The sequence below is a fragment of the Nomascus leucogenys genome, chromosome X, assembly GCF_006542625.1.
Source record: "Nomascus leucogenys isolate Asia chromosome X, Asia_NLE_v1, whole genome shotgun sequence".
Classification (NCBI taxonomy): Eukaryota; Metazoa; Chordata; class Mammalia; order Primates; family Hylobatidae; genus Nomascus; species Nomascus leucogenys.
In genome coordinates, this window is record NC_044406.1 from 106,254,861 (window position 1) to 106,280,143 (window position 25,283).

General features: G+C 41.9%; 2 protein-coding genes across 3 annotated transcripts in view; one reads left to right on the forward strand and one right to left on the reverse strand.

Moving 5' to 3' along the window:
• AKAP14 (A-kinase anchoring protein 14) overlaps positions 1-412 on the forward strand; it is a 24,451-nt gene extending 24,039 nt beyond the window's left edge. For both annotated transcript variants that reach the window (XM_003262265.3, XM_004092507.2), the window contains one exon: positions 209-412. In XM_003262265.3, coding sequence (XP_003262313.1) covers positions 209-308 — 100 coding nt within the window. In that variant the 3' untranslated portion in view covers positions 309-412. The remainder of the gene's footprint in view (positions 1-208) is intronic.
• On the reverse strand, positions 372-23,088 carry NKAP (NFKB activating protein). The gene is made up of 9 exons (XM_003262263.3): positions 22,536-23,088; positions 18,074-18,154; positions 15,961-16,031; positions 15,640-15,780; positions 13,845-13,908; positions 11,471-11,580; positions 11,303-11,378; positions 9,398-9,547; positions 372-5,080 (listed from the first exon to the last, which is right to left on the reverse strand). The coding sequence occupies exons 1-9, from the start codon at positions 22,919-22,921 to the stop codon at positions 4,906-4,908; spliced, it is 1,254 nt and encodes a 417-aa protein (XP_003262311.1). The 5' UTR covers positions 22,922-23,088; the 3' UTR covers positions 372-4,905.
• Between the last annotated feature and the right edge of the window lie 2,195 nt (positions 23,089-25,283).

A 25,283-nucleotide genomic window follows, 5' to 3' on the forward strand; every position in this document is an offset into this window, starting at 1 on the left:
TAAGCTCATTAATCCTTTCATTGACTGGGCTTAAGAAACAGTAAAGGATAGGCATAAAGAACCTTAGCTACCTCCCCTCCCCCACCAATAAAAGAGGCTTCTTGCTTACTAGGAATATAAAAGAGTAAATAGGGAATCCCCTTTGTTTGATTTTAAAAGCTTTTGATTTAAAAATACTTTAAAAGTGTTTGTTTTTCTTCCTTTGTAGACCAGAAATGGTTTGCTTTCGAGAAAACTGGCTGAAGAATTTTACTGATGCCAAATATAGTTTCATGGAGTCATTCCCCTTCTTATTCAATCGTGTCTGATACTTACAGATGTCTTAGGATTGTTTTTCTCATCAGGATATATTAAAAATACAATACAGCACGTCAAACCACAGAATATTTATTAATAAACTTGTGGCACACAATCCAGCTGTATTTTTTTGCATTCATTCATTTTCCATTCTGCAACCTCCATCACATTAGCAGAGTAACCAGTAAGTTGTTTTCTATTTTCTAAAATATTTTTTTCTATCACTATATGCATCACCTCTGAGTCTTACAGGTATAGAGCTGAGTTTAGAGAGTTGCTAAAATTCACCTATCGGACCAAACTAAGGTTGGTACTTGGCTGTTTGTTCCCCATCTGAGCCTAAGTCTCCAGCTCAGACACATCTCTTTATGGGCACAACTGGGGAACAACAAAATGGCAACAGTTCTACAGCTCATAATATAACCAGTCTGAAGGGTTCCCCTACTCACAGACCCCTTCATTTACTGGGAGTTAAGCCTCACTGCTAAATAATATATTTTGAAACTGGAAAACCGTGCATGCTGCCTTCCACAATATACCACTATACTCATGATTGCTTGGGGACTAGGGGCAATGACACGGGAAGGATACAATCATTGCCCTTACTTATCTTTGATCTTCTTCCCATCCTCACACTGAATAATCACTTGTTCCTACCTTCCCTGTGAACCTCTCTTACCTGGCTGCAAAATTTTAAGACACCAAAGACAAAATTACATTATGCTCTGAGTGATTACTTACAAGTACATCAGAATGTTTACTTACATAGAAAAGCACTGGAAAGGAGGAACACAAAATATGAAAGATAATTGATATGGTACTGAAATTTTTCTTTTTAACTGTTAGATATTTGTGCAATAAATAAAAAAGGAGGGAAAACCATATCAGAGCAATGGGCAAGGAGGTGGCAAACTAGGTAAGTCTCCTTGGAGAACAAAAAATATATTTAAAATATAATAGCCCTACTACAACTGATTTATGGCTCAGGTGACTAAACACAATTTGAAGCAGTAACAACACTCATAAGCTGAAAATAAAATACTTTTAGCCCTTTTATTCTTCTTGCCTCTTTCCCAAAGAATATGCCAATGAAGCTGTTCTTGATGTCACAATATTCATATATCACAGAATTTCTGCATTTAAACTACCTTGCCTACTGAAAATAAGATAATCATTTCACCTCTAGGAAACAGTAACCAAAAAAAAAAAATGTCCTTAGAGAATACATTTTTATTTGTTTATTTATTTAGAGACGAAGTCTCACTCTGTCTCCCAGGCCGGAGTGCAGTGGCTTGATCTCGGCTCACTGCAACCTCCACCTCCCAGGTTCAAGCGATTCTCCTGCCTCAGCCTCCCAAGTAGCTGCGACTACAGGTGGGTGCCACCACGCCTGGCTAAATTTTTTGTATTTTTAGTAGAGATGGGGTTTCACCATGTTAGCCAGGATGGTCTTGATCTCCTGACTTCATGATCCACCCACCTCGGTCTCCCAAAGTGCTGGGATTATAGGCGTGAGCCACCACACCCGGCTGAAAATAAAATTTTTAAGTGGGTATTAAAAAATTCAGGTTTTATTATTCAGGGAAGTAGATGGATTGAGACTCAAAACTTTGGGAACTAGTTTAACTTTTGAAAACTACAGATATATTAGGCTAGGCAGCAACTATGATTAGGTATAAACAGAAATCATTTCAAATTCAGGGGTCATTAATGTTGCTACATGCTGACTCTTTATTTCAGTAGTTGCGGGTTAAAGGTAGACATTTCCTGGAACGTATATTTAATAGTATTTAAGACTGTTAATACTATTTAATTATAAAACTTTTGGCCAGGTGTGGTGGCTCACGCCTATAATCCCAGCACTTTGGGAGGCCAAGGCGGGCGGATTGCTTGACGTCAGGAGTTCGAGATCAGCCTGGGCAACAAGGTGAAACCTCATCTCTACTAAACATACAAAAATTAGCTGGGCATGGTGGTGCACACTGGTAGTCCCAGCTGCTCGGGAGGCTGAGGTGGAGGATTGCTTGAGCCTAGGAGGTGGAGGTTGCAGTGAGCCGAGATTGCACCACTGAACTCTAGCCTGGGTGACAGAGGGAGACCCTGTCTCAAAAATAATAATAAAAAAACTTTGCTCTATACTTTGAAATATGACTGGCTTATTTAAACACTTTTGAAAAACAACCACTTAAAAATATAAGGCAAATGGGCATTTTACAATAGTATAATCAGAATGTCCTTATCACTCAGGTAATTTAAATTTACCATAGGCATGTAATAATAATGCAGATCAAACAACCTTAACAAAAATGGCCAGGCACGGTTGCTCACACCTGTAATCCCAGCATTTCAGGAGGCTGAGGCGGGCAGATCACTTGAGGTCAGGAGTTCGAGACCAGCCTGGCCAAGATGGCAAAACCCCATCTCTATTGAAAGTACAAAAATTAGCCAGTTGTGGTGGTGAGTGCCTGTAATCCCAGCTACTTGGGAGGCTGAGGTGGGAGGATCACTTGAACCCAGGAGGCAGAGGTTACAGTGAGCCGAGATCACACCACTGGGCTCCAGCCTGAGTGACAGAGTGAGACTCTATCTCAAAAAACAAAAAAACAGAAAACCAACCTTAATGAAAACAGCCAAAACTTCCAGGGTTCCCTCCCCCATTCACTCTTCTGACCTAATTAAAATTGAACAAAACAAAGGAACAAGATCATGTTATCACAGTCCCACAATTTTCCCTTTCTCCCCAACTTAAAAACAAACAGAAAGGTTTAAGTGTTTCAAATGAAATCTACTTAGTATATGAAAGACAGTTAAAAATATTTAATATCATTTTAGTTTCTCTTATGAAACAATTAAGCTTAAATACTGACTCATTATATTCTTCCTTATCAGAACTCTTGGCCATAGTTGACTCCTATTCTTTTGGATGTTATCCTATCCTCAAGCTCATATCAGCTCAGATTGAAATAAAGTACTTACATGGGGATAAGAGTAGACTTCTTAAGACTTTATATTTGAAATAACCATTTTTAAGTAACTTATTAAGAATTTAGGCTGGATGAGGTGGCTCACGCCTGTAATCCCAGCACTTTGGGAGGCCAAGGCGGGCAGATCACCAGGGGTTGGGAGTTCGAGACCAGCCTGAGCAACATGGAGAAACCCTGCCTCTACTAAAAATACAAAATTAGCCGGGCGTGGTGGCGCATGTCTGTAATCCCAGCTACTCAGGAGGCTGAGGCAGGAGAATTGCTTGAACTTAGGAGGCGGAGGTTGTGGTGAGCCGAGATCGCCCCACTGTACTCCAGCCTGGGCAACAAGAGCGAAATTCCATCTCAAAAAAAAAAAAACAAAAAACAATTTAAAATATCTAATGTTCACATTTTCAATTCAACACATCTGTGGGTTAGTTTGCTTTTTGGTTTGTTTGTTGGTTTTAGAGTGGAGGTAGGGACTTAAATCAAAACTCATTATTTCCAGGGCAGATCATATATTATAGTACACAAGTCAGTTTTCAAATTCCAGATTTGCTTTTCGCAGCAATGCCTTCATTTTGTTAACAAAAGTGGCCTCCTATATGTTCCTATCAAGTCCATTTATAACACATTCAACACAGAGGAGTGATAATTTCCCAAAAGTTCAGTTGGGGTAGAGGTGGGGGTGGGGCAGGCATCGCATAGAGCTAATAGTAGCACTGTCTCATGGTGTGAGATTGAAGTTTCTCATCTCACTTTTTGTTCATGCCATCTCCTCCAATACAGTAGGATTTTATTCATAATTTGGGTTTTTGTTTTTTTTTTTGAGACAGAGTTCCACTCTTCTTGCCCAGGCTGGAGTGCAATGTCACAATCTCGGCTCACTGCAACCTCCGCCTCCTGGATTCAAGCAATTCTCCTGCCTCAGCCTCCCAAGTAGTTGGGATTACAGGCGCCCACCACCATGCCCAGCTAATTTTTGTATTTTTTGGTAGAGACAGGGTTTCACCATGTTGGCCAGGCTGGTCTCGACTCCTGACCTCAGGTGATCCACCCGCCTTGGCTTCCCAAAGTGCTGGGATTACAGGCGTGAGCCACCGTGCCCGGCCTTTTATTTTTTTTTGAGACAGAGTCTTGCTCTGTTGCCCAGGCTGGAGTACAGTGGCACAATCTTGGCACACTGCAATCTCCACCTCCTAGGTTCAAGCAATTCTCCTGCCTCATCCTCTCGAGTAGCTGGGACTACAGGTGTGCGCCACCACTCCTGGCTGATTTTATATTTTTAGTAGGGACAGGATTTCACCATGTTGGCCAGGCTGGTCTCGAACTCCTGGCCTCAAGTGATCCACCCGCCTCAGCCTCCCAAAATGCTGGGATTACAGGTGTGAGCAACCGTGCCCAGCCCATAATTTGGATTTTTAAACCATTAAAGTTATTATGGTCAATCCAAAATAACCCAAAGAACTTGCTAAAGTTATATCAATAAGCAGCTTTTTATTGAAGGACTGAAAGAATTAAATAGAAGGCACAGTAGCACTGTAAAGCTTTCTCAGAACATAATAATCTTTTTCTATGTATGTGTGGAACCCAGACTTTCTTTTTAGTTGTTAAAAATGTCTTCTGGACAATCAGAAAATCTTTATTTGTCATCCTTCCCTTTGGTCTTTCTGTAAACCATTTCTCGAAAACTGGCCAGAATCTTGTTCTCTCTCTTTCGTCTCTCTTCTTGGTTAAAGGATGCAAGGGCTCTCTTCTCATCAGCACTGTAGATCTGGTTCTCTTTTCGCAGTCGCACAGCCTCCATTCGGCGATGCCTGGAGAGAATTTTATTTTTGGCTTAATTTCTCAGTAATTATTTTCATAGTACATCCTCATTAATCCTTTCTTACCCAGAGTGATCGATTTAACAGCTGACAAATAAAAATTGAAATGGGTTAAATTTCCAAAAGATCATTTATTAATATTTTAGCTGCCTGACACGTCCTTTTTTTTTGTTTTGTTTTGAGACGGAGTCTTGCTCTGTTGCCCAGGCTGGAATGCAGTGGCGCAATCTCAGCTCATTGCAACTTCCACCTACCTGGCTCAAGCAATTCCCCTATCTCAGCCTCCTGAGTAGCTGGGATAACAGGTCTGGCTAATTTTTGCATTTTTAGTAGAGATGGGGTTTCATCATGTTGGCTAGGCTGATCTTGAACTCCTGACCTCAAGTAATCCGCCTGTCTCAGCCTCCCAAAGTGCTGAGATTACAGGTGTGAGCCACTGTGCCCAGCCCTGATATGTCTTTGATTCATTTCCACTATTCAAATAATGATCTCTGATTTCCTGTTAACACAGTAAATGTTATCCTTTTTTTTTTCCTTTTTGTGAGATGTAGTCTGGCTCTGTCACCCAGGCTGGAGTGCAGTGGCACAATCTTGGCTCACTGCGACCTCTGCCTCCTGGGCTCAAGTGATTCCCCTGCTTCAGCCTCCCGAGTAGCCGGGAGTACAGGTGTGTGCCACCACGCCCGACTAATTTTTGTATTTTTAGTAGAGATGGGGTTTTGCCATGTTGGCCAGGCTGGTTTCGAACTCCTGACCTCAGGTGATCCACCTGCCTCGGCCTCCCAAAGTGCTGGGATTACAGGTTTGAGCCACCATGCCCGGCCGCTATCATTAATTTCAAATACTAAAGGTATACGTCTAATTTGTTTCCAGTAAAACAACCAGAAATGGGCAAATTATTAAACTTCCTAGGTGATATATCCATTTGCCTTTGTGGAATTGGAAGTAGGATAGATAAAACATTTAACTAGTCATTAATCAGATGGAACTTCCTTCAAGGTTCTACTTTACCATAAAACCAAAAGAACCAAGTCTAGGCTGGGCACGGTGGCTCACGCCTGTAATCCCAGCACTTTGGGAGGCTGAGGCGGGCAGGTCACCTGAGGTCAGGAGTTCAAGACCAGCCTGGCCAACGTGGTGAAACCTCATCTCTACTAAAAATACAAAAATTAGCTGGGTGTGGTGGCGGGCACCTGTAATCTCAGCTACTTGGGAGGCTGAGGCAGGAGAATCACTTGAACCCAGGAGGTGGAGGTTGCAGTGAGCTGAGATCACGCCACTGCACTCCAGCCTGGGAGACAAGAGCAAAACTAGGTCTCAAAAAAAAAAAAAAAAAAAAGAACCAAGTCTAAATCTATAATTGAAGAGCAGTTTTTGTCAGTGGATTTAACTTCCGAGTCTCCCGCTGTCACCCAGGCTGGAGTGCAGTGGCATAATCTTGGCTTATTGCAACCTCCGCCTCCCAGGTTCAACCGATTCTCCTGCCTCAGCCTCCTATTTCATGTACTGATGGTTCTTTCTTTCCCCATTGATCTGACATGCTATCTCTTTCATACACTGAAGTTCCATACATGTATGGCTATCTTTGGGCTCTGAATTTTATTTTAATTTTTTGAGATAGTGTTTCGCTCGTTGCCCAGGCTGGAGTACAACGGCGAGGTCTCAGCTCACTACAACCTCCGCCTCATGGGTTCAAGCGATTCTCCTGCCTCAGCCTCCCAAGTAGCTGGGACTACAGGCACTAGCCACCACGCCCAGCTAATTTTTGTATTTTTGGCAGAGACAGGGTTTCACCATGTTGGCCAGGCTGCTCTTGAACTCCTGACCTCAGGTGATCCACCTGCCTCAGCCTCCCAAAGTGCTGGGATTACAGGGGTAAGCCACTGTGCCCGGCCTGAATTTTATTCCACTGAACAATTCAGTTGTTCTCCTATGCTTTCTAAAGTGCTGTAAGCTTCATAATAAGTCCTCCTATCTTGTAGGGGAAATCTTACCTTCCTGCTCTCCTTTTTCAGGAGTGACTTGGCTATTCTTGTCCTTTTAGTCTAGTATATAAATTTTAGAACTGGCTTATTAAGTTTCATGAAAAACTGTTGTGATTTTGATTGGGACTGTATTGAATATAAAGATCAATTTGGGAAGAACTGACAACTTTACAATATTGCCTTCCTATCCATGAACCTGGTATCTCTCCAGTTATTTAAGTTTTCTTTAATCTTACCTTCTTGCTCTTCTTCTTCAGAAGTGACCTGGCTATTCTTGTCCTTTTAGTGTAATATATAAATTTTAGAACCGGCTTAATAAGTCTCATGAAAAACTGTGTTGTGATTTTGATTGGAACTGTATTGAATATACAGACTCTTAATGTCTTACATTTTTTCCCATAGAACTTTGGGCATCTTTTGTTAAGATTTATTCTTAAGTCTCTCGTATTCTGACACTGTTATAAACTTTCCAGGTTTCTCTTGTTAGTAAATAGAAATGCAGTTCATTTTTATTGGAACTGTATTGAATATACAATCTCTTAATAATGTTTTATAGTTTTCCTCACAGAGCCTTGGACATCTTTTGTTAAGATTTATTCTGAAGTCCTTCATATTCTCTGATACTATAACAAATGTTGTTTTCTTCTTATTTAGTTACATTTTCTAGTTGTCTGTTGCTGGTAAATAGAAATGCAATGGATTTTTGTGTACTAACCTTATATCCAACCATTTGTTAAACCTTCCTCTTACTTATAATTTATCTGGAGATTCTTTGGGATTTTCTATGTAAACAATCAAATCATTCACCATGTCACTCACAAAAAAATGACATTTTTTTTTTAAGACGGAGTTTCACTCGTCACCCAGGCTGGAGTGCAATGGCACAATCTTGGCTCACTGCAACCGCCTCCTGGATTCAAGTGATTCTCCTGCCTCAGCCTCCTGAGGAGCTGGGACTACAGGCATCCACCACCATGCCCAGCTAATTTTTGTATTTTTGGTAAAGGCAGGGTTTCACCATGTTGGCCAGGCTGATCTTGAACTCCTGACCTCAGGTGATCCACCCGACTATGCCTCCCAAAGTGCTGGGATTACAGGCGTGAGCTACCGTGCCTGGCTAAAAAATGACATTGTTATATCGTCCTTTCCAATCCTTATTATTGTTATTATTATTGTTTTTTCAGGCTGAGTCTTGCTCTCCAGGCTGGCATGCAGTGGTGTGATCTCAGCTCATTGCAACCTCCGCCTCCTGGGTTCAAGCGATTCTCCTGCTTCAACCTCCTGAGTAGCTGGGATTACAGGTGCGTACCACCACGTCTGGCTAATTTTTGTGTTTTTAGTAGAGACGGGTTTCGCCATGTTGCCCAGGCTAGTCTTGAACTCCTGGGCTCAAGTGATCTGCCTGCCTTGGCCTCCCAAAGTGCTGGGATTACAGGCACGAGCCACCATGCCTGGCCTTCCTTTCCAATCCTTGTGTCTCTAATTTCTTTTTCTTGCCTTACTGTGTGGGTCCTCCAATGCAATGCTTCAAATATTGGTCCTCGGTATTACAAGATTCTGGAGGTGCTTCAGGGTTTCTGCAAATATTTGCCTTCAATGTCATTTAAAAATAGTTACCTACTTAAAAAAAAAGTTTATCAAGTTTTAAAGAATCCAAAATTCAATTTGATCTAAGTACTGCTGCCCTAATTAGCTCATTCTCCTGGTTCTTCCTGGAACTTTTCTCTTTCCTAATTTTATATTCATTTTCCCATGCTGAATCCAGTGTCTTTTTAAAATTTATTTATTTATTCATTTATTTATTAGCCAGGATATGTTCTCAGCTGACCAATGTCTTTTATCATCTTTTTCTGTGATTCAGTCTCAGAAATCTGGGTCCATAAAAACTGGAGACAAACTTGTAACCAGGAAACACTGTCTTGTGAAAATATTTTCCTAACTGCCACATTCCTCATGGGGCAGTGATAAATAGCTGAATTTAACTATATCCTCCAGTGGATAAAACATCTGTAAGCAAATACCAACTAGGAAAGGACATTAGAAAGATTGATTCTTTGAAGTCAGAAATATAGCTGAGTTTGAGGCTGAGTTGCATATATACTTGGAATTGCAGAAAACCATGTTATACTAACAACACTAATATCAAACCAATATTTATACTCTACTTTTCATAAGAAACAGTCACTTATGAAATGCAATGGATTTTTGTGTACTAACCTTATATCCAAAGGTTATGAAAATCAATTACCAAAATATAAGTCTCGTAGTAAAAAAGAAGAAAAAGATCTAATCATGGAAACTGAGCTTAATGCCAACAACATACCTGCTACCACTCATTACGTAACCTGAGCATTCAAATGATGCAATTTCTTCACTTGTCAAGCCAATTTCACCTCTTCGTGGGATACGTTTTCCAGCTTTTACATATTCAGCCATAGCTGCACCTTCACCAGGTAACAGAGCATGGCCATAGCTACAAAGTAATTCAGAATTCAGAAAAGGTCCATTAAATCATCTTAATATTAAAAGCTTATAATCTAAAGAGAGCACCAAAAATCCCCAAATTTTCTCTCAGACAAGAGTAGGAATAACAGTGCTCAGCAGTAGTGTGCTAGGAAGCTTAATGTGAATTGCTTTATCCTAATTAGTATATTAAACATTGCATTGCACTATGACCTATACAACTAACCCAGAAATGCAGAAATATTTTGGAAGAAAAGAACTGATGTAAGTATAGATTCACAGTTTACAATTATGGATTAATTTATCCCTACGGGTATTGTCATTACTGATTCTGGCTCCAGCTGACTCCCTTTCCCTTTTTTCCTTAAAAAATCCAAAGTATGCCAGGCACTGTGGCTCATGCCTATAATCTGAGCACTTTGGGAGGCCGAGACGGGCGGATCACCTGAGGTCAGGAGCTCGAGACCAGCCTGGCCAACATGGCGAAACCCCGTCTCTACTAAAAATACAAAATTAGCCGGGCATGGTGGTGCATGCTTGTAGTCCCAGCTACTCAGGAGGCTGAGGCAGGAGAATCACTTGAACCTGGGAGGCAGAGGTTGCAGTGAGCTGAGATCGTGTCACTGCACTCCAGCCTGGGTGACAGAGCGAGACTTTGTCTAAAAAAAAAAAAAAAAAAAAGCAAAGTAGGCTGGGTGCAGTGGCTGACGCCTGTAATCTCAGCATTTTGGGAGGTTGAGGCGGGCAGATCACTTGAGATCAGGAGTTCGAGACCATCCTGGCCAACATGGCGAAACCCCATCTGTACTAAAAATACAAAAATTAGCCCGGGCGTGGTGGCAGGCGCCTGTAATCCTGGCTACTTGGGAGGCTGAGGCAGGAGAATCACTTGAACCTGGGAGGTGGAGGTTGCAGTGAGCCAAGATCACGCCACTGCACTCCAGCCTGGGCGACAGAGTGAAAATCACACCACTGTACTTCAGCCTGGGAGACAGAGTGAGACTCCATCTCAAAAAAACAAAACAAAACAAACAAAAAATTCTAGGCCAGGTGCGGTGGCTCACGCCTGTAATCCCAGCACTTTGGGAGGCTGAGGCAGGTGGATCATGAGGTCAGGAATTTGAGACCAGCCTGACCAACATGGTAAAACCCTGTCTCTACTGAAAATACAAAAAAAAATTAGCCGGATATGGTGGTGCGTGCCTGTAATCCCAGTTACTCAGGAGGCTGAGGCAGGAGAATCGCTTGAACCTGGGAGGCAGAGGTTGCAGTGAGCCAAGATCACACCACTGAACTCCAGCCTGGGCAACAGAGCGAGACTCTGTCTCAAAAAAAGAAAAAAAATTCTGCTGATAAAAAAAAAAGAAAAAAGAGAAAAAAAAGGAATAAAAAATTCTGTGAGGATCAATGAGAAATAGAAATCACACCCACTTGTGGAGGGGAAGTATTGGGAATCAGCATATGCATCTCCTTTTGAAAAGGGCTTCGAAGGATAGTAAGTAACGATTTTAACAGGAAGAAACTGGGGATAGGGAAGAAAACAGAGGGCAGGGAAAAGAAGGGAAGGCACACTGGATGAAGAAATAAGCTGAACATGGCATAAAAGTTGCAAAGTGCACATTAAGCCCAGGGAATAGTTAGTAGTCCAGCTCAGCTGGAACCTGGAGTAGAAATAAGGGAATAAAGTCACATAAGCTTGGCAAGGTAAGTTAGAACCAGACTTTTTGGTGGGTACTTTAGATATTATAAACACACTGCTACTTACTTCAAAGGTTTATCATCTTGAGAGGTAAGTGTTTTTGGAGCCTCTGGGCCAATTAAATCTGAGGGTTCTTCAGCCTCTGCATGAAGGATATTAAGAAACACATTCACATTCTGACTAATTGGTTAATGTTTCATCTGTTCTGAGTTAAAGTCTATCAGAAGAACCTACTTGTTCGATCCTTCCAGGGATTTTCCAGAAACTCTTCTTGGGATTCTTTAGAGCTTGAATCACTGGACTCTTTTCTGCTCTTCTTAGACCTCTTTTTCTTATATTTCTTCCTATAGGGATTTTAATTTGATACAAATTCACTTAATCTTCCTATGTTAGAGGGCATCTTAATTTTTCTTTTTCTTTTTAAATTTTGAACTGGTGACTATACATCTTAATTTTTCAAGGCAAAGAAAGGTGACAATAAAATGATCTGAATTCCCAGCTTATTCAAACTTGCAAGATAATTTTGCTTAAAAAAATCTGCTTCTAACTTATCCTGGGAAACAGAGCAAGACCCCGTCTCTATTTAAAAAAAAAAAAAAGTAGCTGGGTGTGATGGCATACACTTGTAGTCTAAGCTATTCAGGAGGCTGAGGTGGGAGGATCACTTGAGCCCGGGAGTTCGAGGTTGCAACGAGCTATGATTAGCCCACTGCACTCCAGTCTGGGCAACAGAGCGAGACACTGTCTCTTAACAATTTTTTTAAAAAGTATTCTAACTTATTTAACCAAATCATCTTTTGCTATAAAAATTATCACTAAAGGAGGCTGGGTGTAGTGTTTCACCCCTGTAATCCCAGCACATTGGAAGACTGAGGCGAGTGGGTCACTTGAGCCCAGGGGTTAGAAACTAGCCCTGGGCAACATGACGAAAACGTCTCTACAAAAAATACAAAAATTAGCCAGGTGTGGTGGCACACGCCTGTAGTCCCAGGTATGGGGAAAGTGGAGGCACAGGTGGGAAGATGGCTTGATCCTGGAAGGTTGAGGTTGTAGTGAGCTGTGATCGTGCCACTGCACTCTGGCCTGGGTGACAGGGTGAGACACGGTCTCAAAAAAAAAAAAAAATTCACTAAAGGGAACAATGAAATACAGTTCTGATGTTGTAGAAAGACAACAGAAATAAAACAGCCTAAAAAGTCCCAACAATTTGAAAGTTATGAATAATTTTATGTGTAATGGATTAAAATATGTCAAATATGTTTAAATCCTTGGGTTAATAATACTTTTAAAAAATCCAATTCATTATTTGAAAAGTCATAAAACAAAAAAAATCAAGCAATTATCCTGTTCTTACTATATAAACTATATTTCAGGGTATCTAAATAGTTGATGAGGGTAAGTTTCTCTTATAGAATTATTCTGCCTAATAAATGAAGGATAAAGCCAGGATTAGACTATCACCATTTTACAACCCCTAATGAAATAATGGATCGAGATAATGACCATCAATGGCTGTTAATATGACAAAAAGTGACAACCAGACATTATTTGCCTCCTGACAGTATACAGCACCACTTATGAAGTATTCTTGCCCCAAACTCAAATCTGAGCCTTCTCAGGCCTCTAGACCTATCAATCTATTGGAAATACAGAGGACAGAACATGCCAAAGAATACCATAAGAATACGGTCATTGCAATTTAGGGACATTATTTGGATCCTGATTGGAATAAACTACAGAAAAGACTGCTGAGAATAGAGGAATTATTATTAAATGTTTTAGGCACAATAATAGCATTCTGGTTATGGGTTTTTTTTTTAATACAGAGACAGGATCTCGCTATGTTGCCCAGGCTGGTATGAACTCCTGGGCTCAAGCAATCCTCCTGCCTGGCCTCCCAAAGTGCTGGGATTACAGATATGTGCCACTGTGCCTGGCCAGTTTTTTGTTTTGTTTTGTTTTAAAGAATGCCTATCTTTGTGAACCCGGGAGGCGGAGCTTGCAGTAAGCCGAGATCACGCCACTGCACTCCAGCCTGGGCGACAGAGCGAGACTCCATCTCAAAAAAAAAGAAGAAGAAGAAAAAAAAGAATGCCTATCTTTTAGAGAAAGGTACTGAATTGCTTATGGATGGAATGATATCTGAGATTGGTTCCAAAATAAATGATGGATGGCAGATACTGCCCATGAGTTGATAATCATTTAGACTGCATGACAGGTGCAGGAGGGATCATTATACTATTTTATGTAATTTTACATGCATTTGAAATTTTCTGGCCGGGTGCGGTGGCTCACACCTGTAATCCCAGCACTTTGGGAGGCTAAGGTGGGAGGATCACTTGAGGTTAGGAGTATGAAACCAGCCTGGCCAACATGGTGAAGCCCCATCTCTACTAAAAATACAAAAATTAGCCGGGCATGGTGGTGGGTGCCTATAATCCCAGCTACTCGGGAGGCTGAGACATGAGAATCGCTTGAACCTAGGAGGCGGAGGTTGCAGTTAGCTGAGATCGAACCACTGCACTCTGTTGCCTGACAGAGTGAGACTGTCTCAAAAAGAAAAAAAAAAAAAGAAAAGATTTTCCATAATAAAACTTAAAAAACTGACGATCTGTGTTTCTTCTTCTTTTCCTTTTTCTTGGCTTTCTTTGCTCTCCTTTTGTTATCTTCATCTGCAAATTAAAGCACATTACAATTAAGAAAAAATTTTTTTAACTCTAAAACCGTAGTACTTTTGAGTAGGTAACTATCCTATTGCTGTCCCATTTATTGTTACAAAGAAATTACCTCATTGAAACATTTATTGCTATTTGTTAGGAACTGTAGGAGGTACTATGAACGTAATTAAAGTCACTAGGTATTTGATGATATAGGGTATTATTATTAATTTTATCGTGTGAGATAGTGTGGTGGCTAAGTAGGAAAATGCCTCTTTTTACGGGATGCATACAGAAATATTTAGGGTGGAAGTGTGATGATATTTGTAATTAACTTTGACTATCTCAGTGAAAAGCTCATATTTGAAGCAAATATGTAAAAATACCAACAACTGCCAAATCTAGGTGATAAGTATATGGTATTAATGATACTATTCTCTTCGCTTTTCTGAATATTTAAATATTTTCATGATAAAAAGGGAAAGAAAACTATGTGTGTTGGAGACAGGAGAGAAAATACTTTCCTGGAGCTCAGTCTAATGGAGGAGACAGATAGGTAAAGAGATCAATACAATCTGGAATGATAGAGGGAAGCTTGGGGAACCTGGACACACAGAGGAGTCTCAAAATCAGACTGATTTGGGGAGGGTGGCTGAGGAATGGTTGATCAGGAAAGGTGACTCTTAAAGTAGTTATTTGATCACAAAAGTAACGCATGCCCATTGGTGCAATGAGTAAACCAAGCTGGATGGAGGGAGATACTGGCATTGTAGGCAGAGGGCCTCTCTACCAAGTAACAAGAGAAAGAACATGGAATACTGAGGAGACAGAAAGTAGTTTTCAGATTACAGAGGATGTTGCAAGAGAGTGTAACAGGGTATATGTGATTAGAGAGAAATGAGTCAGGGTCTGAACTTTACCCTGAAGGCTATGGAGTGCTACTGAACGATTTTAAGTAGGTATTTGGTGTTATGGGGTATTATTACTAATTTTATTGTATGAGATAGTGTTGTAGTTAAGTATAAAAATGCCTCTTTTTAAGTGTTGCACACAGAAATATTTGAAAGTTCTGTCTTCCAGCACTGAGGAAGAGAAGTGACAGGGAGGGCCAGGAAACTTGGGCGATATCAAAGGAAGGTGAATCTTTGTGTAATGTGTTAACCTCAGAGGAGGCACCTTCTGGTCAATCATCAGCCAGGAGAGAGTACAAAAAGGAGACTCTTTGTGATGCACTACCCCAGATAGGGTGCCTTCCACAAATAGGCAGCCAGCATGAAGTAGGCACTTTATGGCATACCTTTTTGAAAACTGTACAGAGGTGCTCATTGAGCATGAGAATTAAACAAAAGAGCCCTTCCACTGGGCTGATGCAGCCCTGTAAGGCTTACTTTGGTACAGCCCAACCCCCTGACTTGGTCTGGTGCCATGTGCCTTGTACACTTTGCACAACCAATCCCAATCCGGAGTCAGATTGCTTAGGTTTGAATCCAAACTGTGTGACCTTAGGGATAGTACTTATAACCTGCTCTGTCTCCATTTCCTCATCTATAAGATGTACCCTACAGTTATTGTATGGATTAAATGGCAATAATGAATATAAAGCACTTATTGGGGTACCTGGCACAAGGTTAGCAAGTGTTCAAAAACTCTTCAGTATTATTATTGTTTTCAGGAACCTTCTTCTAAAATAAGTTTTAAGAAGTAAAACTGCAAGCAAGGCTTGCAGAATGCTGTTGGCGTTCTTACCACTGGAGTCTGTTTCAGAATCAGAGTCACTGTCGCTATCTTCAGAATACTTCTTATGTTTTCTTTTCGATGATTTTTTCTTTCTCCTTTTCTTGGACCTTTCTTTTGAATGGCTAGACTTCTTCTTCTTCTTTTTTTCTTCTAAGAAAGTACAAATAAAAAAATTATATTCTAAAAAACTATTTCTGAACATCAAAAGAAACAGACGATGGGCAATTTGAGTAAAAGCAAAGTCTAATGTTCAACTATTTACAAACTGATTTTTTAAAATCTCTCAATAAAATAGCTTGTATTTTAAAAATACCCTTTTTTTAAAAATACCTTCTGAAGTAGAAGCTGAAGTAGTGCTTTTCTTTGGCTCTTCATCCTCCACTGGTGTATGTTCATCGGAACTGAATTTAAATAAAATGGTTATAAGAATTAGGAAAGTGATGAGATATGGACCATGGAGTATAAAAATAAGAACTCCAAATTTTTCAGTACAGCATCAATTGTCCAAGAACCATTAAAAGCAAGCATTGGAGATCCTAAGGCAGAACTTGGGAATCAAAAAAACCAAAACAACAACAACAAAGCAAGCACTGAACTACTTTCGTAAACGTGCAGTTCAAGGGTCTACCATCTTTGTAATAATAAAATAACTTATCATTTGCATAACACTTTAGAGTTTACATAGTGCTATTTAAACAGAGCAGCATGGAGGATTTATATTTTCACAAGAAACCACAGGGAAAAAGTAGAGAAACAGGAACCATAGGAAAGATGAAAGAAACTGGGTATAAGAAGGCCGAAGAAAGACTTTATAATTTTATTTTAAGCACGTAAAAGACAAATGGTAAAGCAGCAACTGTTCTGTCTCCTCAGAGCAAAAACCTAACAAACTACAGTCTAAAGAGATGTTGTTCTTTTGCAGAGAATTCTGAAAATGAGTATTCAAATTCTACAATAGTTTAGAAAAGGAGTTTCCACATCATATAATCTTTTCCTCTGAAGATCATACTTGGAGTAATTTAAATATTATCTAGAAAATTATTTTGGCTGGGCGCGGTGGCTCATGCCTGTAATCCCAGCACTTTGGGAGGCCGAGGTGGGCGGATCATGAGGTCAGGAGTTCAAGACCAGCCTGACCAACATGGTGAAACCCCATCTCTACTAAAAATACAAAAATTAGCCAGGCATGGTGGCATGCACCTGTAATCCCAGCTACTCAGGAGGCTGAGGCAGGAGAATCACTTGAATCCGGGAGGCGGAGGTTGTGGTGAGCCAAGATCGCACCACTGCACTCCAGCCTGGGTGACAGAGTGAGACTCTGTCTCAAAAAAAAGAAAGAAAGAAAACTATTTTTAGGGTTCCTTCCAACTCTAATTCAATACGTTCAGGTTCTTCAAGCATTTTCTTTTTTTTTTTTCTTTTAAATAGTCTTGTTATTTGCCCAGGCTGGTCTTGAACTCCTGGGCTCAAGGAATCCACCTGCCTTGGCCTCCCAAAGTGCTGTGATTACAGGCGTGAGACACTGCACCTGGCCTCTTCAAGCATTTTCTAAAGGTATCTGTAAGAACAAGTTTCAGATAATAATGCTTTATTATCCAGTCACAAATTACAGGTTTACCTGTCAAGCACATTGTCTCAACTCAACCTAAAGTTGGCACAGAAATAAAGAGGGAAGAAGAAACTTATGAGTAGCATCAAAGAGAAAAGAAATAAGCAAAAAGAAAAAGCATTAAGCCTGAAGATAGTATTGGATATAGGAATATTAACTAAACAAAACCATACTGGTATATTCATTTTAAAAAATCTCTTTGTAGGCTGGGCGCAGTGGCTCACGCCTGTAATCCCAGCACTTTGGGAGGCTGAGGCAAGCAGATCACGAGGTCAGGAGTTCGAGATCAGCCTGGCCAACATGGTGAAACCGCCATCTCTACCAAAAATACAAAAATTAGCTGGGCGTGGTGGCAGGCGCCTGTAATCCCAGCTACTTGGGAGGCTGAGGCAGGAGAATCGCTTGAACCCAGGAGACAGAGGTTGCAGTGAGCTGAGACTGCACCATTGCACTCCAGCCTGGGCGACAGAGCAAGACTCGTCTCAAAAAAAAAAAAAAATCTCTTTGTAATGCTAATATCTGGCATGCAATCTGCCACTGAGTTTAGTTGAGAAAAAATAATTCAAAATAATGTGTATTATTTAACAATGAACCCTACTAATAGGAAATTTATACTCCATGAATTATTTTAGATTATGCTAAAATCTACTAGCAACATGTTTTAATCTTTAGATGTGTTCTATGTTTTTAAAACTTAAGGGATAGAAGAACATAAATCACAAGAAAGAAAAATGTGAGATATATTTAAAGTTCTTCACTTAAACATTTTCACAATAGATTCAGGATTTAAACACATATTATAACATTTTAAAAATATATTTTTTAACCACTTACTCTGGTTCAGGATTCTTTGGAGAAAGTCCCCATACTTCAGGAGCTCCCAATTCTCCAATTCTCTCTCTCTCACTTAATCTCCTAGTAGATAAAGACATGTAAATTATAACTCAATGGCTGAGTTGTTTCCTAAATATATAATCAAATTCAATAGGAGTCTAGTTAAGCCTTTTTTCCCTTTATATTTTAAACATGAATAAAAACTTGGTTTAAATGTAAACTCATCACTTAAGGTCTGATGTTCTGATGATACTATCAAATTGTACAGACTATAGAAACGATGGCCTGAGAGACTGTCAAGTGCATCCGTTCTGCTGAATGCATGACACAGCTCTTAACTGCTCATTTCATCATCTGTAACATGTGACAGAAACAGCTTCACATTTGTAAGTAACCATTTGTTTACAGATTTATGAAAGATGAAGAGAAGTCTCTTGATTTGGTCAAATCTTCAGTTTTCAGAAACTGAGGAATTAATGAAGAAAATAAAAATGATGCATTAGACGTAGAAAACAACTGAAGTTCTGAAAATCAAAGAAAAGTTTTTATTTTATTTTATTATTTATTTATTTTTTTAGATGGAGTCTCACTCTGTCGCCCAGGCTGGAGTGCAGTAGCGCGATCTTGGCTCACTGCAACCTCTGCCTCCTGGGTTCAAGTAATTCTCCTGCCTCAGCCTCCTTAGTAGCCGGGATTACAGGCATGCGCCACCATGCCTGGCTAATTTTTGTATTCTTAGTAGAGATGGGGTTTCATCATGTTGGCCAGGCTGGTCTCAAACTCCTGACCTCAGGTGATCCACCTCAGGTGCTGGGATTACAGGCGTGAGCCACTGCACCTGGCCCGAAATAAAAGTTTTTTATTTTTTGTAGAGATGAGGTCTTGCCGCTGGGCGCGGTGGCACATGCCTGTAATCCCAGCACTTTGGGAGGCTGAAGCAGGCGGATCGCTTGAGATCAGGAGTTCAAGACCAGCCTGGCCAACATGGTGAAACCCCGTCTCTACTAAAAATACAAAAATTAGCCAGGCGTGGTGGCGCGTGCCTGTAATCCCGGCTACTAGGGAGGCTGAGGCAGGAGAATCGCTTAAACCCAGGAGGTGGAAGTTTCAGTGAGCCAAGATCGCGCCACTGCACTCTAACCTGGGAGACAGAGCGAGACTCCGTCTCAAAAAAAAAAAAAAAAAAAAAGAGGTCTTGCTTTGTTGCCCAGGCTGATCTTGAACTCCTGGCCTCGAGCAATCCTCTTGCCTCAGCCTCCCAAAGCCTTGGGATCACAGGCATGAGCCACTGCACCTAGTCAAAAAGTTTCATTTAACAAAAAATATACTTGGGGCTGGGCGTGGTGGCTCACGCCTGTAATCCCAACACTTTGGGAGGCCGAGGCAGGTGGATCACCTGAGGTCAGGAGTTCCAGACCAGCCTGGCCAACATGGTAAAACCCTGTCTCTACTAAAAAAAAATACAAAAATTAGCTGGACATGGTGACATGCGCCTGTAGTCCCAGCTATTCAGAAGGCTGAGGCTGGAGAATTCCTCGAACCCTGGAGGTGGAGGTTGCAGTGAGCCAAGGTCACGCCACTGCACGTGACAGCCTGGGTGATACAGCGAGACTCTTATCTCAAAATAAAAAACCAAAAAAAAACTATACTCAATGAGATACAAGGTTTGTTCCCTCTCTGTTTTCCTTTTAGTTCCTTTTTGGAAAAGGAGTGCATTTTGTATCTGTTCTTTGAAGGACACTAAAATTTGTTTCTTCTTTTGTTTTATGCCTATGGTTTCTTCTGTTTTAATTTTTGTTATTCCTCATAAACTAAAAAAAAAAACAAAACAAAGACTAAGGCTCATTCTCTCAAACTTTAGCTGCTTGTGACTCCATTTGTTTTAAAAAATCCTTCCAAAATAAATATAATTGCAATGAGTTTTTGTATAAATTGTTTTTGCTTCTTTAATCAGGGGAAAAGGTATTATAACTATGCAGAGTCAGACTGAGAGGGTTTCTCACCTGAAGTAACAGACAATTTAAAAGGTAACATATTTATAGCTGTACTTGGAATGTATGGATCGGGGGAAGAACGCCTACCAGACTGTAAACAGCAGGAAGTCCTGTTGTCACCTGGTTTCATCTGTAATGTTAAGATAAATTATTGGCCGGGCCCAGCACTTTGGGAGGCCGAGGCGGGTGGATCACCTGAGGTCAGGAGTTCGAGACTAGCCTGGCCAACATGGCGAAACCCCGTCTCTACTAAAAACACAAAAATTAGCTGGGTGTGGTGGTGCATACCTGTAATCCCAGCTATTCAGGAGATTGAGGCAGAAGAATCACTTGAACCCAGGAGGTAGAGGCTGCAGTGAGCCGAGACTGCACCACTGCATGCCAGCCTGGGAGACAGAGTGAGACTCCATCTCAAAAAAAAAAAAAAAAGATAAATTATTTATTTGCTAAATGTACATATGCAAGTTTCATCCAAGCAGTTCTGACATCTTTTGGTGAGGATTCTCCAAGAAGAAACTATTTACTTTTTGATTGACATAGCCTGTGGGTATGTTTCTGAAAAATGTAACTTGGAGAGATGGGTCTCCAACCTAACTCAGGACTGTTTTTACTGTTTTTGCTCCCATGCATGAAACATTAATAGCTAACATTTATGGAATAGTTATTATGTTCCAGCCAGTTAATTATTACAATCCCAAAATCCATAGTACTTATTTTATCCCCTTTTTAATCCGTAATACTTATTTTATCCCCCTTTTAATGATGAAGAAATGGAGCCCAGAGAGGTTAAGTAACTTGACCAAGGTCACACAGCTATTAAGTGGCAAATAAAGGCTTCATACTCAGTCTGATTCTGGAGTTTGTCCTTTTCCTTTCTTCCTGTTCTTCTCTTTGTTTGTTTGTTTTTGAGACAGCATCTCCCTCTGTCACCCAAGCTGGAGTGCAGTGGTGAGATCATGGCTCACGGCAGCCTTGACCTCTCCAGCTCAAGTGATCCTCCTACTTCAGCATCCCCAGTACCTGAAATTACAAGCACATGCCACCACGCCCAGCTAATTTTTAAAACACTTTTTGTAGAGACAGGGTATCCCTATATTGCCTAGGCTGGTCTTGAACTCCTGGATTCAAGTGATCCTCCTGCCTTGGCCTCCTAAAGTGTTGGGATTACAGGCAAGAGCCTCTGCGCCCAGCCAAAAATGCATAGTTTTAAGGAGAAAGGAAAAGGCTCATAATTATTGCTGTGTAAGTCTTAATATCTTATGTTTATTGTTAAATTATGTGTCAGGCACTGTAGTAAGTTATTTACGTGCACTTATATGTTTAAAAAAATGAGAAACTTAGAAATATTACAGGCATTGAGAGGTAGGTTAAAGTTTCAACAGTTGGGAGATGTCTTGATTCTTTTTCTTCCGGCAGTGGGAGGTAATAAAGTATAGTGATGAAAAGGACAGGTTCGGCAGGGCATGTGGGGTCATACCTGTAATCTCAGCACTTCGGGAGGCCAAAGTGGGAGGATCACTTGAGCCCAGGAGTTCGATACCAGCCTGGGCAACATGGTGAAATCCTGTCTCTACCAAAAAATACGAAAATAAGCCGGGCGTGGCGGTGTGCACCTATAGTCCCAGCTATGAGGGAGGCTGAGGTGGGAGGATCACTTGAGCCCAAGAAGGTGGAGGCTGCAGTGAGCCAAGACTGCACCACTGCACTCCAGCCTGGGCGACAGAGCTACACCCTGTCTCAAAAACAAAACAATCCCCAAGCTATGCATTCTTTCACTTTGATTAGAGATCTAGTCTCATCCTGGCGTCATTTTTCGAGATCAAGACTGAGACCACTTAACAAGACCTTCCTCAAAGTGGGGTCATCTATAGCTTATCAGATCACTTTTCCTACATGCATCTAATCGTCTTGTCTGAGGGGAAGGTTTATTTCCTCTCCAACTTAAACCCTTGATTTCATCTCTTCCTAATTCCCCACAAAACATTTCTACATAAATATCCTGTTATCTCAGACCTGTGAGTTCCTTCATTCAACAAGCAGTGGTTGAGCGCCTATAAAGTATCAGGCACTTAGAATTCTGTGATCAGAATTCTCCTCCGTTCAGTGGCTCCTCCTTTCCATGAGCTCAGTCTAGTGGGAAATACAAATATATTCACGAATGATAATGACACAACCAGGTAAATGCTACAATTCTGATAGGTCTGAGGCTCTCGGCAATATTCTCTAACAAGACCGGAGGCGGAAGGGGGTAGCGGGAGACCAGGGTACTATACGAAGGGGCCTGAGGGTAAGGGAAAATGAAAAGGACGAATAAAGGGTTGTCGTGGGTGGATTAAAGAAAGGGATGAAAATGGGCGCAAGGCAAGCAGAGTGAGGGAAATGCAAATACCCAGAAGCGGAATGAATGACAGATCGGACTCCAAAGGCACGTAGGCTCGTACAAGAGAAAGTGCGGCCGTCTCACTCACTTCTGCCGCAGGCTCTCCTCCCTCTCCTTGTCGAGGAGACTAGGCCAAGGCTTGTCGCTCCCGTAGGGGCGCGAGTAGCTGCCGTAATAGACTGACGAGGAGGCAGAAGCGAAGGGGATGCCCCGGGGCGCAGAGGGCCGCTCTCTAGAACGCGACCGCGAGCGTGAGCGGTAGGACTGGTTTCGGGAGCCTTGGCTGAGGCCACCCAGCTGATGGCTGAGTCCATTCCGGTCCCCGGACCGAGAGCAAGAGTGCGAGCGAGAGCGGCGGCCCCGCGGGGAGCGGGCAGATTTGCTGGGCTTTGGACTCTTCGACGAACTGCGACGTCTTCCCCCCGAGCCCGAGGCCTCCCTATCCGGGCTGCGCGAGCCGGACACCGGAGCCATTGTTACTGGGGGGCCCCAGCAGCCGTGGGAGAAGGGGACACTCTCGCGAGCCTAGGAAGATCTCTGTTGCACTGGTTCCCGGGACCTGCCGCTGCGGAACAGCCCAAATCTGAGGAAACCTTGGAAACAGTTCTCGGTACGTCTGCAAAACTCTTCCCCGGATCTAGGCGGTCGTCACCGACGGGAAGCGATGTGTGCATCAATATAAATAAGCCGGTGGGGCAACTAGATTGCGTACACCCTTCCAGTTCCGAGTGAGGCTCCTCAAATCTAAGCAAGAGACCAAGTCCTTTCTCAGCCTGGAACTTGAAACACTTGAAGGGAAGTATATATTTAAAACACAATATACAGTATACATTTCACTGAGTGGCCGTATGAACAACACAGTTAATTCTGCTTGTGTTTCATGTGCTTTCTGTGTGTATTTATATAAATGTGTGTGTGTGTCTGTCATGTATGAAAGTATGAATGTATATTTTCTTTTTCTTTCCAATCCCAAGCAAATTTGGGAGGGTTTTTCGCGACTGGGGATGAGCTATGATGTCTAAGCCCCATATTGCCGTGTTAGCTTAGAGGGCGCAAATGTTGTTAATAACTCGCGCCTGATAAACTTCAGTTAAGTTTCCCGCCTAGAGAAAAACTGCATACTTATCCCCTAGCCACCCGTCTCCACCAATAATGCCCCAGCTAAAGGAGGTTTTTTTTTGTTTTGTTTTGTTTTGTTTTGTTTTGAGACTGGAACTCACTCTGCTCACTCTGTCGCCCAGGATGGAGTACAGTGGCAAGATCTCAGCTCCCTGCAAACCTCCTCCTCCCGGGCTCAAGCGATCCTCCCACCTCGGCCTCTTGAATAGCTGGGATTACAGGCGCATGCGACACCAAGCCTGGCTAATTTTTTTTTGAGGGGGGTTGGGGGAAACAGGGTTTCACCTTGTTGCCCAGGCTGGTCTTGAACTCCTGGGCTCAAGCGATCGGCCAGCCTCGGCCTCCCAAAGTGCTGAGATTATAGGTGTGAGCCACTGCGTCTGGCTTGTATTTTTTTTCCCCAAAAAGTGTCATTTTATTTTTTATTTTTTTATTTTTGAGACAAGGGCTCACTCTGTCACCCAGGCTGGAGTGCAGTGGCTATCTTGGCTCACTGCAACCTCCGCCTCCCAGGTTCAAGTGATTCTCCTGCCTCAGCCTCCTGAGTAGCTGGGATTACAGACATGTGCCATCATGCACAGCTAATTTTTTATTATTTTTAAAATTTGTACAAATCTATGGGATACTTGTGAAATTTTGTTATATGTCTATAATGTGTAGGGATGACGTCAGGGTATTTAAGGTGTCCATTATCTGAGCACAGTACATTTTTGTTAAGTGTACTCTTGGCCTGGTGTGGTGGCTCATGTCTGAAATCCCAGCACTTTGGGAGGTAGAGGTGGGTGGATCACTTGAGGTCAAGAGTTCGAGACCAGCCTGGCCAACATGGCAAAACCCTGTCTCCACTAAAAATACAAAAATTAGCTGGGCCTGGTGGCACGTGCTTGTAATCTCAGCTACTAGGGTGGCTGAGGCACGAGAATCGTTTGAACCCGGGAGGCTGAGGTTGCAGCGAGCCGAGAGCTAAGATTGCGCCACTGCACTCCAGCCTGGGCAACAGAGTGAGGCTGTGTTTAAAAAAAAAAAAAAAATAGTGTACTCTCACTCTACCCTGATGTCAATATCAAACATTGAATTTGGGGCTGGGCGTGGTGACTTACACCTGTAGCTCCAGAACTTTGGGAGGCCGAGGCGGGCCAATCACTTGAGCCCAGGAGTTGGAGACCAGCCTGGGAAACATAGGGAGACCCTGTCTCTACAAAAATTTAAAAATTTGGCGAGTGTGGCGGTGCATGCCAGCTACTCAGGAGACTGAGGTGGGAGGAACACTTACTTGGGCCCAGGAAATCGAAGTTGCAGTGAGCCATGATTGATCCACTGCACTCCATGGGCGACAGAATGAGACACTATCTTAAAACAACAACAAAAACCATTGAATTTATTTCTTCTATCTTACTGTATGTTTGTACCCTTTAACCTATTTCTCTTCATCCTTCTGCTTTCTCCCACATACCCTACCTAGCCTCTATTATCTGTCCAGCAAAAGGAATTTGTAATCCCTTCTTTGTCCAGCTCCTTAAACTAGTCTCATTGTATGCCAGCCCAGCAATATAGAGTTAAGGATCAGTATTTCTATTCTTTTTTTTTTTTTTTTTAGATGGAGTCTCGCTCTGTAACCAGGCCGGAGTGCAGTGGCGCGATCTTGGCTCACTGCAATCTCTGCCTCTCGGGTTCAAGCTATTTTCCTGCCTCAGCCTCCCGAGTAGCTGGGATTACA